This window comes from Mauremys mutica, chromosome 5 (assembly GCF_020497125.1).
Source record: "Mauremys mutica isolate MM-2020 ecotype Southern chromosome 5, ASM2049712v1, whole genome shotgun sequence".
NCBI classification, from domain to species: domain Eukaryota; kingdom Metazoa; phylum Chordata; order Testudines; family Geoemydidae; genus Mauremys; species Mauremys mutica.
This window is the reverse complement of record NC_059076.1, coordinates 75,350,958-75,368,080: the sequence shown is the minus strand read 5'-3', so window position 1 is coordinate 75,368,080 and position 17,123 is coordinate 75,350,958. Positions and strand designations below refer to the sequence as shown.

Genomic DNA, 17,123 nt, shown 5'->3' with positions numbered 1-17,123 from the left:
CTTCAGTTCTAGTTGCACCTCACTTATTCAGGTTTTTCTTTTCACACTTCTTAAAAAAGAAAATTATATGCAAACTACATTAATGTTATTGTATAGGTGAGAATTGCACAAGAATCAGAAAATCAGAGTTAACCTTGTAACCTAACTCTGTCTCCATTGGTATATACATTACATATTTTCATTATGTAAGCATGGGGCAATGTGGCACACATCACCAAATAATACTATCAGAGAGGTAGCCGTGTTAGTCTGGTTCTGTAAAAGCAGCAAAGAATCCTGTGGCACCTTATAGACTAACAGACGTTTTGTAGCATGAGCTTTCGTGGGTGAATACCCACTTCGTCGGATGCAAGAGTGGAAATTTCCAGGGGCAGGTAAATATAAGCAAGCAAGAAGCAAGCTAGAGATAACGAGGTTAGATCAATCAGGGTGGATGAGGCCCTGTTCTAGCAGTTGAGGTGTGAAAACCAAGGGAGGAGAAACTGGTTCTGTAGTTGGCAAGCCATTCGCAGTCTTTGTTTAATCCTAAACTGATGGTGTCAAATTTTCAAATGAACTGAAGCTCAGCAGTTTCTCTTAGAAGTCTGGTCCTAAAGTTTTTTTGCTGGAGGATGGCCACCGTGAGATCTGCTATTGTGTGGCCAGGGAGGTTGAAGTGTTCTCCTACAGGTTTTTGTATATTGCCATTCCTAATATCTGATTTGTGTCCATTTATCTTTTTCCTTAGAGACTGTCCAGTTTGGCCGATGTACAAAGCAGAAGGGCATTGCTGGCATATGATGGCATATATTACATTGGTGGATGTGCAGGTGAATGAGCCGCTGATGGTGTGGCTGATCTGGTTAGGTCCTGTGATGGTGTCGCTGGTGTAGATATGTGGGCAGAGTTGGCATCAAGGTTTGTTGCATGGATTGGTTCCTGAGCTAGAGTTACTATGGTGCGGTGTGCAGTTACTGGTGAGAATATGCTTCAGGTTGGCAGGTTGTCTGTGGGCGAGGACTGGCCTACTACCCAAGGCCTGTGAAAGTGTGGGATCATTGTCCAGGATGGGTTGTAGATCCCTGATGATGCGTTGGAGGGGCTTTAGCTGGGGATTGTATGTGATGGCCAGTGGAGTCCTGTTGGTTTCTTTCTTGGGTTTGTCTTGCAGTAGGAGGCTTCTGGGTACATGTCTGGCTCTGTTGATCTGTTTCCTTATTTCCTCGTGCGGGTACTGTAGTTTTGAGAATGCTTGGTGGAGATTTTCTAGGTGTTGGTCTCTGTCTGCGGGGTTAGAGCAGATACGGTTGTACCTCAGTTCTTGGCTGTAGACAATGGATCTTGTGGTGTGTCCGGGATGGAAGCTGGAGGCATGAAGGTAGGCATAGTGGTCGGTAGGTTTTCGGTATAGGGTGGTGTTAATGTGACCATCACTTATTAGCACCGTGGTGTCTAGGAAGTGGACCTCCCGTGTAGATTGGTCCAGGCTGAGGTTGATGGAGGGGTGGAAGCTGTTGAAATCGTGGTGGAATTTTTCCAGAGTCTCCTTCCCATGGGTCCAGATGATGAAGATGTCATCAATGTAGCGTAGGTAGAGAAGGGGTGTGAGTGGACGGGAGCTGAGGAAGCGTTGTTCCAGGTCGGCCATAAAAATATTGGCCTATTGTGGGGCCTTGCGGGTGCCCATAGTGGTGCCACTGATCTGGAGATATATATTGTCATCAAATTTGAAATAGTTGTGTGTGAGGATAAAGGTACAGAGCTCAGCAACCAGTTGTGCTGTGGCATCATCAGGGATACTGTTCCTGACAGCTTGTATTCCATCAGTGTGTGGGATGTTTGTGTAGAGATTCTGCAGAGAAGCCTAAGAGTTAGATTCATAGATTCCAAGGCCAGAAGGGACCATTATGATCATCTAGAGAAAACAGCCAATCATGATTTAAAAATTTCCAGTGATAGACAAGCCACAGTAACACTTGGTAAATTGTTCAAAAGGTTATTTATATAATTAGAGCTTGTCAAAATGTTTTGAATTTTTGATGAAAATAGTTTGCATTTTTGTAAATATGCATTTTTGCTATTTTTGATCAGCTTATAAATTGGTTGAATTTTTTAAAAAATGAAAACTTTTCTGCATTTTTCAACAAGATTTATGAACAGCAACTGTACAAAGTTACATGGAACTCAACTTTGTGACCTTCCAACTACCTGTGTATTTAACAGAAAACTGTGTGGTAAGTCTTTCAAAACATGTTATTTGATCAGTGTCAAAACTGCCTTCATCCAAGTTACAATAGGCGACCATTAATAACCTTCCTCACCCCTCCACTTTTAAGAGCAATTAAAGAAATCTTACTCTTTCAAAGCCCTGGAAACAGTGATTCAGTGTGAATCCAGTCAACAGCTGGATTAAAAAAGATTTATCTCAAGATGGACAAACCCAGAATAAACAGTAGTTCTTTATGTAGCCTATAGTTGTCTATACAAAAGAACAAAGAACAGCAAGAGCACTGCAGGTGTTCAGTGACTGCCGTATGAGATCAAAGAGAGAAATGCGGTAGCTGATTAAAAAAAAAATACCAGCAGGCTAATTTTATGACCATGCATAACATCCATGCAAGCTAATATAATAAAAGTAATCAAATCTCATGCTTCAGTGTGTCAAATGATTGCCTAATGGTCAGAAACACATTCCCTCCCCATCCATGCCTACCAATGCATAGAATTGGCTAGATGCTTTATTGGGCTGTTGGTCTGAAATTTGTTTTATTTTCTGGGGGGGAGGGGAGGTTTACTCTTAAACATTGAGAATGGTCTGCTTTTGAAATCAGGATGCCATATGTTAGATAGACTGATCAGGAATGATAAATCCTATGTCCCTATATATTTTTAGCATTCCAAGTTAGGAATGCAAGACTCCACAAAAATATTTCTTGCTTCCTTAAGGTGTCCATATACTGCACTTTATAGGTCTCCTAAAGTTGTCCAACTATTTCACTAGTGTACAGGTGCCCTGTTATAATGGTTTTCACTGACACCTTGCTTAACACTAGAAACATCATGGCTTCCATGCCCGTATAGAAAATTAGAGCAACTTTTTCTTTTATTTTCGGTCATACATGCCCAAGTTTTTGTACCCAAATAATAATTTTGGAGAAAAAGGAAAGCAAATAAACCTCTGCATGTATGAATAGGTGTCAGTGCAGAACAAGATCCCTTCTCCACAAAAAAAACCAAAACAAAAACCCCAAAAACTCACACGACACCACCATCACCACTTCCTTCCTCTATCTTTCAGACTAAACTTTATAGTTCAGAGGACAAAATATTTCAGAGGATACCAAGTAGAAACTACTTGCCTGTGACCAAGAGAGCTGGCATCCAGTTGGTGCAATGCAGGAGTCAGTCTCACGCTTTCAAAATCTACAGAGTTTACAAACGAATAAGCAGGACCCTATATTTTATGTAATAAGTGTATTAGAAATTAATAAAATGTATTCTTCCCTTCCTGTCCCCATTTATTTAAACAACGATGATTTGCATAAGCAACACATTTTTAATGAAACTTTCCCTTAATCCCCGCAAAACAAATAGAAAAACCAAAACAAGCAGCTTCTGTTGAAAAGGTCAAGGAGTCTCAATCTGACAGTTAAAATAAACCACACTTTGCATTGATTCTGTCTTAGTCTCATGTAATAACCACTGTTCTAGGGTAAACTAACAGTATACAGTTCAAGCTGGGATTCATTACAAGAAATATAACCATTCCCACCTCATCCAGAGAGAGATGGATTGAAAATAACAATCGGAACCTGTCACTAAGAATATATCAATCCATCTGTATTAAAATCCAGCATTGGATAGGGAAGATTCCTCATTGCAAAATCTGGCCAATATAACAGCTATAAGACCAGTGACTAGATATAGGTATCTGCGACATAAAAAAGGTGATAACAGAAGCTGGGCAAAACAGTAGAGTACATAAGATATAGAAAGGAGGGAAAACTTGAACACAGCCCTCACCCCACCCCACCCCACCCCACCCCACCCACTGATGCAGTAAGAGCTTGCATGACATAACTTGTAGTTTTCAACTATGACAGGGAATAAATGTGCCATTCAATTTTGAGCGAATAGAGGGATTATTTGTATTTTGAGTTTCAGACTCCTTTATATGCCTAGACCATGGCTTGCTTCTGTTGGATCAAGGTTGCTATTTCTCTGGATTTGTGGAATGTATGCGCCACATCATCCTCTAGACCTTTTAGCACTGCTGGATACAGGAGGGCACAATTAAAGCCTTTACCCATCAGGGAGTTTTTGACTTCAGCACATGCCATCCTTTCTTTCCACAACCGGGGAGAAAATTCTTGAACACCAATGTACAGGGCTTACTACTCACCACTGGCATGCCTCCTCATAGCTCATCTGGGGATTAGCTTGACAGTTTAATGCCTGTTCCTTTCATCACTCAGCCACTGTCTCAATCTCACACTCCAGGACTCAGGGTAGTCATATTCTGTGTGACTCAGCCTCTGGCCAGGTCACCACAGTCCTCTCCTTCCGGGGTCCGTCAATGGTTCTCCGGATAAGCTGTCTCTCAGTCATTCCAGGCAGTCCTCCATTCTATATCCAAGGTTGTGCCACTTCCCTAGTGGCTGGTAGAAAACCTGGTCTTACCATCTACTCTGGTTTCCTGCCCAGGGACCTTATGCTCCACAACTATGGTTTACTTGCTCCCAGACCTGGTTGTTATCTCCTTCCTTCTATCCTCTAGCACTTCTGGGTTTACCACCCATCCGAGCTTCCTCTGCTCCCTGTGGCTACTTTGCCCTTTGGCTTCTTACCAGACCCTGTCATCTCTAACAAACCTCCCTTCTGTCAGGAAATGACTAAAGACTATTTTCCCCTGCTGTTCTCAGATTTATCAAAGCCCCCCACCAGTTCCTACCCAGGTGAGCTTCATGCTTAATTAAGCATTATTGAGCTCTGGGCTCCCCTCCAGGTGCAGCCTATGAAGTTACCTGGCCCATCTAGCCTATGCTAACCCCCTTCAGGACTGGTGTGATGTGAACACCTCAGCACAACCAAAAACAAACAAGCAAACCAATTTTACCCTTGTGTTCTCACTGCTCTTGTATCCATGATGCTGCTAGGATTTTCACCTGATCTGTGAAGTTGTGAACAACAGCTCTTGGCCAGTGCATGATGACATTGGTTGATTTTAATGAAGTGATTGGTGTATTTGCATTCCAGATTTAAAATCTCAGGGAGACGTTTATCCAAAGCAGATTGTAGATTGGAGCCTCCTGAAGACCGACAATGTTTGTTCTTTCTATAGCTGTTTTTCTGTCACCTAGGCACTTTACCATTTTCACAACCTCTTGTTGGAATTGGGGCAAATTCTGATGAAGTTATGGCCTCCCACTCTCTAGATTAGAGATACTTTTCTCTGCCCCCTCCATTTTCTCCATTCATTCATTAATTTTGCTTGCTATCTTTTCCACAAACTAACAGCAGTAACCAGAGGCAGTGCATCTGAGAATCCCCTGCTGCTGTTGCGGCTGCTGTCTGTTGTGAAGCAGGTCAGGGAGCACAAGAAGATGGTGGATCTTGCTGTGGAGAAGCAGCTGGGGGGTGTCCACATTCTATGCCACTGGTCTTGAGCTGCTTCTGCTAGCAGAGTATTGATTTAAGGCATATGGAGTCTGGCCAGAGTTGAAAAAGTCATTTGAAAAAAAAATACCTTTGCCTTTAAAAAAAACCTTGACTCTATAAATGCTATTGGTTTCATCATTCTATAACATTATCCATAAGGATTTGATGTAATGGAGTCCAAAACACAAGTTATACAATAGCCTAAAAGAAATTGATATTTCAACCTGGGTAAGCACATAAAGGAAACTTAGTATATCCTTATTCTATATGCGAATCTCCTGATTTTGTGGAGCTCGATAATAGTACAGAAGACAAATCAGAGGTGCTGCTGCTCCAGGATCAGGCCACAGTCAGGTATAGAACAACAAAACATGTGATCAGCATCTTGTAATCTTTGCAGATTGACTGCATTGGCAACTGTAAGCCAGAGTGTTTGCCTCTAAAAGGTCATTCTGTTGCGAGGGTGATGTGAAGACGGGGACCAAGCATGCTTTGTTGTACATCATCAGCATTTGACAACTTCTTTTCACGAGTATGAATAAATTGCGACTTTGTGATTTGTACTAATTTGGTTTGGGAAAGTAGCCAAAGTCAGATTTTTTGCTTTCAATGGATTGCATAGAAAATCTTACTTTGTGAATTAAAGTTTATGACAGTTTCTTTGCAAATGCTAATGGAGTCTCTGTAACTAAAAAGTCAGACTTTGTCTTCTGAATTCAATCCTATAACAGAATCATATCAGGTGAAATAAGCAATGCCTCCTGTCCTACAAAAATATTTTTTTGTACTTAAAACTTTTGTTGTAACCTTTCATTTGGAACCCTGACTGTTTAAACCATATTAAAATGTCTATCTTGTTTGTTTTCTATATTGCTGGGTGATAAGAGCTAGTGTTCTCAATAAATGGAACAAATTACTAGAGAGCAAGACTGCTACAAATCTTCAGTAGCAATCTTTAAAAATCTGTTATAAAAAGCTTAACGAGGGGAAAAATTATATGAGTATGACTTATGTACCTGCTGAGTTATCTGAAGCTGCTGGCTCATTAACAGATCCCTGTACACAGAGGATTGTTTATAATGCATTTTTTATTGAGCAAGAATTGACATGTAGGAATGGGAATTTACAAGGGTTCTTATTGACTGCATTAGCAGGATGTAACATTTTAATGGTAATACCAGGTACTGTATGGTTTCTATTGTTTATGATGGAGTTACAGCATAGCCATTGCAAAATACTGAGCCTATTTACATCAGCATAAAACTGGAGAAACATAGACTGGTGGGAGATACAAATGTGAGGAGGTGATGCTCACTGATAGATCAAAAATACCTAGAGAAACTAATTATATGCCAACATAGTAATACATAGTTCTGGATTGGATTCCATAAGTGCTTGAGTTTTTGTTAAGGCATGGTTCTACTCTCAAAAATAACTGTATTGTGTCTCAGTCATTTTGACATCATATTTTCTCAGTTTAAAAGTTTAAGGAATTTTTGTTTAACTGATAGTCACCCTGAGAGCTGGAAGTTAAGCTCTATTCTTTCATCTTCAAGAATCTGCACACAAAATTATGCTCTTAGTGGACACCAGTATCTTTAATAAGGTTGTGCAGGTGTAAATTTAGATAGCATTTGATCCTGCATGTGGAATGTAGGGAACAACTGCTGATGGCTCATGAGCCAGACTAGAATCCAATCGCACTCCAAGAGCTATGCTGGCTCAGCACGCTCAGAGGAATAATAAAATAATAAAAAAACCACATTTTTTTCCTCTAAAGCAAGAAGCTGTGGCTTAGAATACACTCCGGGTAGATTTTGCTAATAGCACTTAACCCACAGCAAGGGATCGCAATAAGCTGTACAACCCTATGAAGACCACCACAGGCATTTTGCCTCAGAGTGCACAAGGAGGCAGAATACTTCCCAGGGCTCTCTGGGTGCACTGGGGTAACTCATTCAGTGACAGCTCTTTTAGGAGTGTGTCATTCTCCCACTCACTCCTCACATGTCTGGCCAATGATTCGAGCATCTCAGTTGCAGTCCCTGTGCTTCTCCTTAGTCCTGTCCCTGCTCCCATCCCATGGTGCAGACCTAGCCCACAATGCCATATTTCCCCAGTAGCTATACACAAAAGAACTGCATTTTGGGCAGACCTTGTAGTCCTTACTCAAGCAAATCACTATTGATGTTAGTGAATGTTTTGTCCAATTGTAACTCCTGCCTGACTAAGAACCTAGAAAGGACTTCAGGTTCTTTAACTGTAGACAATAACTGATTTTTTTTAGGCTCTAACTAGTGTGTGACACTGGTAACCCAAGTTAAGCCAAGGCTGTAGCGTTAGCTGAGAACTGGCACTCATACCTGGAAACCAAACCAGCTCATTTGTATGTTAGTTTGTTCAAGATACGTATTAGACTTATAAGAATGTATTTAGTGTTTAGACTCTATGCAAACGCTTGTAAATTGCTGCATGCATGAATCTTACTAGCAATGTCTGTATTCTATGCTACAAGGTAAAAGATAAGTTTGTTTTATAATTGTAAAAATGCCTACTCTGAACCTGTGAACTCAGATGGGAAGAGTGGCTCTCCCCATTCATCTAGGAGGGCTATCAAAAATGAAGTGGACCATCACAGGACAGAATTTTCATTAATTGCCCCATCCATCCATGGAGAAGTCAGGACAAGGTCTTCTACACAATCAGTTTGAATGCTGAAAGAGGGAAATAAAAATAGCTAACATGATTTTTCATCTCTCTGCTGTTTGGACTCTCAAGGGCTGGAGCTAAGAAACAAAAAGCAGAGATCCCCAGGGTCAACCTGGGTTAAGCCCTAAAAAAACATTCAATGCTGACAGACTTCAACATCTCTGCCATCTTATGAATCACAGACTGAAGCTCATTTGTGCATATATGCTTGTTTTAACCTGTAAATAACATTTCTTTTTTCCTAGTTCATACATCTTTAGTAAGTTTATTATAGGATGGGCTTCCTGTGTTGTCTTTTGTATGAGTTGTAAGGTTCAAATTGCTCTGGGGTAAGTGTCTGGTCTCTTGGGACTGGGAGCAACCTGAATATTTTGTGATTTTTGGTTTAAGTGACCATTTATCACCAAGTTCGGCTTGCCTGGTTGGCAAGATAGACTGGACAGCCCACAGGGACTGCCTGTGACTCAGTGATAAGACTGTTACAATGATCTTGGGGATCACATTTGTTACTGGGAGGGTGACCAGATGTCCTGATTTTACAGGGACAGTCCTGATATTTGGGGCTTTTTCTTATATAGGCTCCTATTACCCCCCACCCCATCCCGATTTTTCACACTTGCTATCTGGTTGCCTAGTTACTGGGTTGGTGAAATCTAATTGGCAAACATACCACCAGTTTGGGGTATGTGCCCTGCTTTTGACAGTCTGCCCTGAGGTTAGCATTCTTGCTCCTGAGCCACTCCAGACAATGTGACAGGTGAACTAACAGCATTCAAAGAGATGGTTAGCCCAACATTAGAAATGTAAACAAACAAAACCTTATAAAACCTTAGACCAACAGAACGGTTACCACAAACATATATAATCTAACGAAAGCAGCAACAAACAACAAACATTGTCTGAACCCCACAAATTGTAACATTAGGAACCTGAAAATGCAGCTGAGTATAAACTAAAGTGCAAATGACTATTGATTTTCAGTGTCTAAGCTGACAGAAATGCAAAAAGTAAAAACATTAGGCAAGAATATAGGTAAATTAATGTGTTTGTTTACAACATACTAAGTTGACAGTTTCCCATTCATTTTACATTGTTATGATGTGCATGGAAAACAAATTCTAGTCAGCTACTCCATTTTCTTTCATTTACTTTATTTATTTACTGATTTATAAAAAAAACCCAATTAATAAACAGGAAAACAAACCTCAGAAGAAATGGAAACTACACATGGGTTTAATTTTAACATGTATAGTTTGAGAAGTTTAACACATACTGGTACTATATACAATATTTTCTATACTATTTTATAATCTCAAATTCATATTGCAGCATTTTGTCTGCCAGTAATTTATAATAAGAAAGAGAGAACTCCAGGCTTGTGCAGAATAGAAGATAAATTTGGAGTTAAGTGGTGTGCTTTACAACTAGGTACCATAGAGACTGTAAGTTTCTGACAGGGCCAGATTAACCAAGGTGCACTTGGTGAACTTGCACAAGAGCTCCATTTTAGGGGGGATTCTGACCATTGGGCAGCAAACAAAAAACTGAGTGGTTCTATGAGCTTGTGTGCCAATTCACAATGCCACCCACTTAAATTTGACCTGGCTGCCCATCTTCAGGACCAGGCCTTGCAACAACGTGAGCACATGAATGCGGGGCAGGCAATGGGAGTCAGTGGAGTTGGGCATCCGGGATTGGGAGGGGCAGCCTGGGATGGGAGTGGAACACTGAGCTTGGAGCAGGGAAAAGGGAGGGGGAGGGGTCATGCTGATAAGTGGCCAGGAAGGTCCTGGGACAGTGGATGAGGGGCTAGGAGTGAATGTGGAGTGTAGGAGGGCAGAGGTTGGGGGTCAGTGGAGGGGATGTTGGGGCTTGTGGTGAGTGGGATGTATGTCGGGCTGCTAGGATGTGTGTGTGGACTGTCAGACTAAGTGGGGGCTAGTGGAGGGCTGTTAGGGTATATGTGAGGTGGGCAGGGCATTTGGGAGCATCTGTCTGTGCGGTGGGGTTGGTGCATTTGTGGCTGGGATGTTTTGCTGAGTGGCTGTGCAGGAGCTCAGCATACTGTTCATGCCATGCAGGCCTGGCAGCCAGTGGAGCAGAGCTATAGTTTAAGGAGGATGGGGTGGGTCCCCCAAATTCCATAGCACACAAGGCCCCACAATTCTTTAACCTGGGCCTGCCCTCTGACTATGATTTCACCTTCACTTACAGGTAAAGTGATAAAAAAAAAAGTGTTAGAGGCAGCTGGCTCCACTTGAGCTGCAACAGGAAAAGATGCAACAGCAGGAGCTGGACCTGAAAGTCAACCTGCAGTTTCTGATGTAGCAGATGTTTTTTCCATTGTCTGTAATTTGCAGACTATTAAAGGGTGTCAGATTTAGCATGTATATTTTGCATGAAATCATATTCTAGAGCACAGAACTGCATAAACTGGCCATAAGGAAATAAAATATTGCATGTACGGACGAAAATCTTCCTACCTACCTAAGAACTCAGATAGAAGTTTAAAGTGAAATTAGAGCACATCAAAATGTAATATATGGCTACGTAAATACATATTATAAATGTGTGGAATCTACATTGTAACTAACAAATATTTTGTATGTATGCAACCCTACTGTGGAGAGAAAATAGGTCTAAATTTTTCCAGCATCAAATTGCAAATGCCTTTAAGAAAAAGATAAGAGAGTATGAAAAGCCACATTGCTCCTGGAACAAAGAGAGATAATAAGCTATATGTATTATGTTTGAATGAAACATAAATGCTCTTAAATTCAGCTCTTCAAGCTTGAACACTCAGGTACCAATCTGAACAATGGACTATATGTTCTATTCAAAATGCAAATACAGCTTGTAAGCAATCTATATACAAAATCTTTACCTTGCTCAGTCCCTGCTTCTGCGCATATAAAACAATTGCTGAAGATGCCTATCACTAATAAATTAACAGTGCAAGTATGTTGAACAAGTTAAGTCTGATGAAGCAAAAGGCTGCAAACTATTGCCAAAATGAGGTGTTTATATAAAACATATTATTTGGCTTTGCTCTTACAAAGTGCTGCTATTGTCTTCCTTTTTACACATAATTTTTGCTGAAGTAACTTTTGATGCTATTTTCATGCAGGCCTCAGTCAGCTGGAAAGTAATACATTTATTTCACTACAATATCTGAGTCTCCAAAAGCAAGTTTTATAAACTGTAGCTCACCCTACACAAAGAAAATGAAACTTGGATAATAAAAGCTCTCGTTAAAATATGTCATTGATAAAATTACTTTTTCTAGCAAAGATGTAATTGGGGCCTTTTGTTTCTGGTCATTATCAGGACATGGCTATCATATGGAAAAAGGCACTATATTGTTAACGTTACTTAAATAATTTTACAATAATTCGGGTAGCACTTGAGATATGATGTGTTCTACAATTCTTGGCTGAAGCAGAAAAAATAAAGCCTTGCATGGATATTATAATTAGGGTATATAATCACTTATTCTTTTTATTTAGTAACTACTTTGACTGCAGTGAAGTTCCAGGCAGGCACAGGGAATCCCCATGGCAGACCTGATTGCATGACTGAGGTCTTTATCTAATCTATTGGTTTTATAAGGCTGCACATAATCATAGTATCTGAGCACCTTCAATGTAAAATCAAAAGCAATAGTGAAGTCCCTATTGCACTTCATGGAGTCTCTGGTGTGTCTTCCTTTTTGGGCTCAAAACTCTGCTTTAGATAGGGTATTTTGTTCATTTGGAGGGTTTTTTTTGGTGGGGGATGGGGAAGGTTGTTAGGGATGTGAAATAGAAAGGGATGTTGTATTGTGAGATTTGTCAAATTAAACAGCCATGATGTAGAATAACATACATAAATCTATGTGCTAAAGATATAGGATTGTTTATATTTATCTAGTCATAGTTAAACTAATATATTTGAATACGTAAACTAGAAAAGATTAGAGAATAACCAAGACTGTCTCCAGAAGGTTATACCTCACCAGCTGCTGGTTCTTATTGAGGATACTGGGCCAGACCTTCACCTGGTATAAACCAGCATAGGTCCATTGACTTCAATGGCACTATACTGATTTATACCAGCTGAGGATCTGGCCCATCAAACTCTAGTGATAGACTAAGATTTTTGACAACTATCTGATAAAGTTGCCTACCAGTGATTCACAACAAAGCCATATAGGAAAGGTTATATAGAATAAAAGTATCATTAGCTCACTGGACTGAAAAATGACTAAGAGACAGGAAGCCAATTGTACTTGTAAATACCACCTTAGTTCATGGCTGCGATAAAACGCTTCTTTTTACTGTTTCTAGAAATAGCTGGGCATTGTAAGAATCCCATTAGTGCAGCTACATTGGTCATCCTTAAAACTTGCCAATTCCTTTAATGAACAATGGCTGAGATCACCTCTTGCCCTATAGATTGGCCATAGTGAGGGCAGTATAGGGAGTATAAAACCCCATCTTATTCCCAAACAGATTATTTCCCTCTTGGAAATAATTTTTCTAAGTTTTAATTTAAAATAATTCATAAATCTTGTAGCATTCAAGGAATCCATTTAGTAAGTATTCTGTACAGAAGTATAAGGCCATATTGAAGATACTGAGATAAACTTATACATTAATGGAAGGTAAAATTGACAATTTTTAAGGGTGGCACTGCTATTAAACTGTAAGGAAAAGCAAATAATGATTTTCAATAAAGTAGTTATATCACCAAAATACAGTAAGTAACCTCCATTGGTCCAGGTCTAAAAGTAAGAGAATCTTTACTGTACTTATTCCTCCATGTTGAAGATTTAGCTTTAAGTCCAGCCTAAGAGGGAATGTCTCAGATTCTCCCCATTTTGTAATTTTCAATAAAGAGAAAATTCCTGCTTAAAAAAGTAAAGCAGCAGAAATTTAATGCTCTTGGGTATTATTGTTGGGTAATAGGATTTCATGTGGGGATATTAAACCAAAATGGTATAAACAATTAATAATTAGGATAGTGATGGTAAAATCCAACTTTAAATTCAGACAGCATGTTATGCAGGACCTTTGCTCAGTGGCTGGGAGAATAGGATTAATATAGGAAAAGCATATCATAGTAAGAAAGATAAGTCATGCAGTATTTCCATCTTCTTTCAGGTGATTCATTACAGTCATCAGACAACTAAGAGTTATAGATTGGATTTAAAACACATGGACATACTTGCCATATATCATAAAACTAATTGTTAACAGCAGGGCAATAAATGCAATGAAACTCATTTCTTTTACTTCAAAGACAAAAGTAGCATCTTTGGTTTATAAAACATGCTGAATCTGCACAGAGCAGCAGACTCTAGAGTGAAAGCAAGGAAAGCAACAGCAAGAAATAAGTGCGCTACACAGGTTGAACAACAACAACAACAAAAAAAGGCACAGGACTGCCCATGTGACTTGTACTTGTCCTCCCTCCTAAAGTTGAGGAAGTTAGGAGATACATTGGACAAAGTGAGGAAGGTGGGCAAGGGTTAACATTTTCCATATTTTGTATAACTGTTATTTGAAAACACCTCAAAATGTATAACCATTATCTCCTGTGACTGGCACCATTCCTCAGCATATGCCAGGCAAGAGCATGAAAATAATTTAGTGTGACATTGTGGTAAGCTTCTTTTGTGCAAAAATAAACTAAAGCTAAAATAAACTTTCTATAGTACTGTCTGCAGAAAAATCCCTCAGTTCTTTTAGATTCCATTTGTTTTACCTGCCCCCCACCTCTTTTCTATATCAAGCTGCGGAGATTTGTACTCTCTCCTATGAGGTGATTTACTAAACAGTGCAATGCACTGGAACTTTGCTTTACTGTTTATTAGCATGCATATTAAACCCCTTTATGTAGCAAGTACTGTATCTCTTAAAAGTGCAGTGTAACTTAGGCCTGGGCTACATTAGAAAATTAAGTTGGCTTCACTACCTCACTCAGGGGTGTGAAAAATTCTTCCGTCAACCTAGCTACAACCTCCTGGGGAGGTGGATTACCTGTGCCAACCGGAAAACCCCTCCCATCAGGGTATGTACACCCTACACTGAAGTGTTACAGCAGTGCAGCTATGCTGCTGAAGCATTTAAAGTATAGACAATCCCCCATGTGGATGCTATGGGCACGAACTAAAAGATTACTGGTTTGCATTAATGTAGTCCTGTTTGAAGAGGACTACTTTAATGAGAACCAGAAACCTTTTAGTTCACCCTGAGCATCCATACAGGGGAGTTACAGAGTAGCAGTTTTGTGTGCAGTGCTGTTCATCCTCCGATAAGCTGAACTGCAGGGTAGTGTAGACAAGCCATTAAACTTGCCATAGGCTCACTATAGGCTCTTATGGGTCATCACTGAGATAATACATTGCTAAATCAATTAGAAACAAGAGAGAATGAATTTACACTCATTAGTAATTTGGAAAGTGGAAAGTTCCCCTGGAATACACATTTTTCGTAATTTTCGATCACACTTGACCTCACCAATTTTGTTTAATCAAGCCCATTAATCAAATACATCCAAGAGGCAGCTCATGATCTTTCAGAATTCAAATAGAAGCAGAAAGTCAAGGGCAGCACAAACTGATCCACATCACCTACCTTATTAAGGTTACAGTGCTGATAATGCTTCCCTCATCTTACACAGAATTGTGCTCCATCTGGCTACCATTGGCCTGCTATTTTAACAATTTAAAACAGTTTACCATACTAATTCCCAACAAACTGTGCAAAGACAAAAACTATTATGCAAAGATAATATATAGTACATTACACTCCCTATAAGATATGTTGGAGGTTTTTCTTCTTATGCAAAGTTATCCTACTAAGTTTTTCTCTTTTAAGCACCTCTGAAAATTGCATTGTGCTATAAAGGTAAAGGGCCACATTCTTCCTGGGAGTATGCAGACTACAATTGTGTTACCCCAAGATGAGATTGATCCAAACTGTTCACTTAATTTCTCTTTCTGTAGAACGTTTCAGGTCATTAGGCTACCACTTACAGACTACATATTGATAACTCTTCATTTTCCATGTATCCTTGCAGAATTTTTTCTCATATGATCAATAAGTTGAAAGTACAAATGGTGAAAGGAACAGATGAACAAAATATGAATCAAGAGAGGATGACTGTGACCAGTACAGCTGTTCTCCATGGACCTTACAAAGCAGCGCACCCTGAAGCTTTTTAGTATTAGGTTTGGCAAAATAGGGAAGTAGGACACAATTTTCAAAGTGAGGCTTCTTAAGAAGGAAATCCCAGGAGGGGATGAGACAGATTCATTGCTACAACTTTCGTAGGAGTCTAGAGTTAATAGATGCTGAAATACTGCTGTAGTGAAAAATATGCTGTTTATATTTTAACAATAAAATAAGGTAAAGAAAGACAATAAAATATAAAACAAGAACATTGCTCTGTGCATCACAGGAATAAGAGAAATGGATGACAGCACAATTTAGGGGCCTACCATATGCTATATAATATTGGTTGTGTAGCAAGGAATGATTAGCAGAGCAAGGCAAAATACAAAGAGAACATGAGAAGGAGAGAATTTAAAAACATTACTTAAAGAAAATAACACTGGTGAGACATCTTAACTTAAATTGAAAACATAAAAAGTAATATAAAAGCAAACCTCAAGAAGATTAAGTTTGAAACAAATCCAAATTAAAGCAAGAAACTTATGAAGCCATCACAAGTAATCCCGTTGTTCCTTAGTACAGTAGCTTGCACTGCAATGCCTATTTCAAAAAGACAGGGAACTACATGTGTTATAATACAATGTTATTTGTATACATTATGCAAGACATAGAAGTCTCAACTCATAATATGCTTTATTTTATTAGTCTCCACCTTGGCATTATTTTAATAGTGTTTTTGCTTTTCATTTCCTTGATTTTTTTTTTAATTCTGACTTCCATTCAACTAAATGTTATCTTTGCATACAGTACTTCTAGCACTGCTATTGCTATAGTAAAAGGTGAAAGTTAACTGCCATGCATGCTCTGTGACTAATTATCAAGCTACAATAAACTGGCAGTTGAATATACATAAGAAAGTGAGAGGCTATGTCACAGACTCTGCGCTGGGGCAGCATATTGCTGTGCTACCACAGGGCCATCTATGACTCCATTTCAATCTACCTCTTAGTCCTCTTGGTGCTCTGGGGAGGAGACATGCTGCACCAGGTCTATCTCCAGTGCAGCAAATGCTCCTCAAGCAGCAGGACAGCTGCTTTGCTGAATGTTTTGTGGGCAGATCCAAGGCTCTATTTGCTCCCAGCTCTTTCTCCCTCTCCTCTCCCGCTCTCATGCTGCTACCACTGATGTGGATAGCAGGCACAAGATCATAAGGCAGTACCTTGTCTTCAAACACCAGTTTTTCTCATGCACAGCAAAATGTTTTAAATCCTTCTTCTATAATACTTAATGGTCTGCTTAAGGATGCAATTTTCAACTTCAAATGCTAAATTTGTAGCCTCTGAACTGATTTTCTTTGAACATTGCTTGATTTTTAATCTCAGCAAGACCTACATGACAAGAAAAGTTTGAAGAATACAGATTGAGTAGACTTAAGTAGTGACATTTGGAAGAGGTACATGTATACGGATCTAGGAGGTTCTCACAGATGCATCCAAAACTTTTCAACATGGTCCATAATTTGTGATGGCCCAGTGTTTAAGATGTCTACAGCTTTAGTATGGCCCAGAACTGGAGGTTTAGTCTGGGTGAAAGTAACATAAAAGACTTAGTGGTACAGGG

The 17,123-nt window shown here is 39.5% G+C and overlaps 1 protein-coding gene across 6 annotated transcripts in view; it reads right to left on the bottom strand.

The window, feature by feature from the left end:
- GALNTL6 (polypeptide N-acetylgalactosaminyltransferase like 6) overlaps positions 1–17,123 on the bottom strand; it is a 542,002-nt gene that overhangs the window by 210,337 nt on the left and 314,542 nt on the right. The window contains exon 1 of one of the 6 annotated variants that reach the window (XM_045018347.1): positions 4,382–4,502. The exons of the other annotated variants lie outside the window; for them this stretch is intronic. Within the exon in view, the coding sequence (XP_044874282.1) occupies positions 4,382–4,400 (19 nt within the window). The 5' untranslated portion in view covers positions 4,401–4,502. Of the gene's footprint in view, positions 1–4,381; positions 4,503–17,123 lie in introns of those variants that run through there. 6 annotated transcript variants of the gene reach the window in all.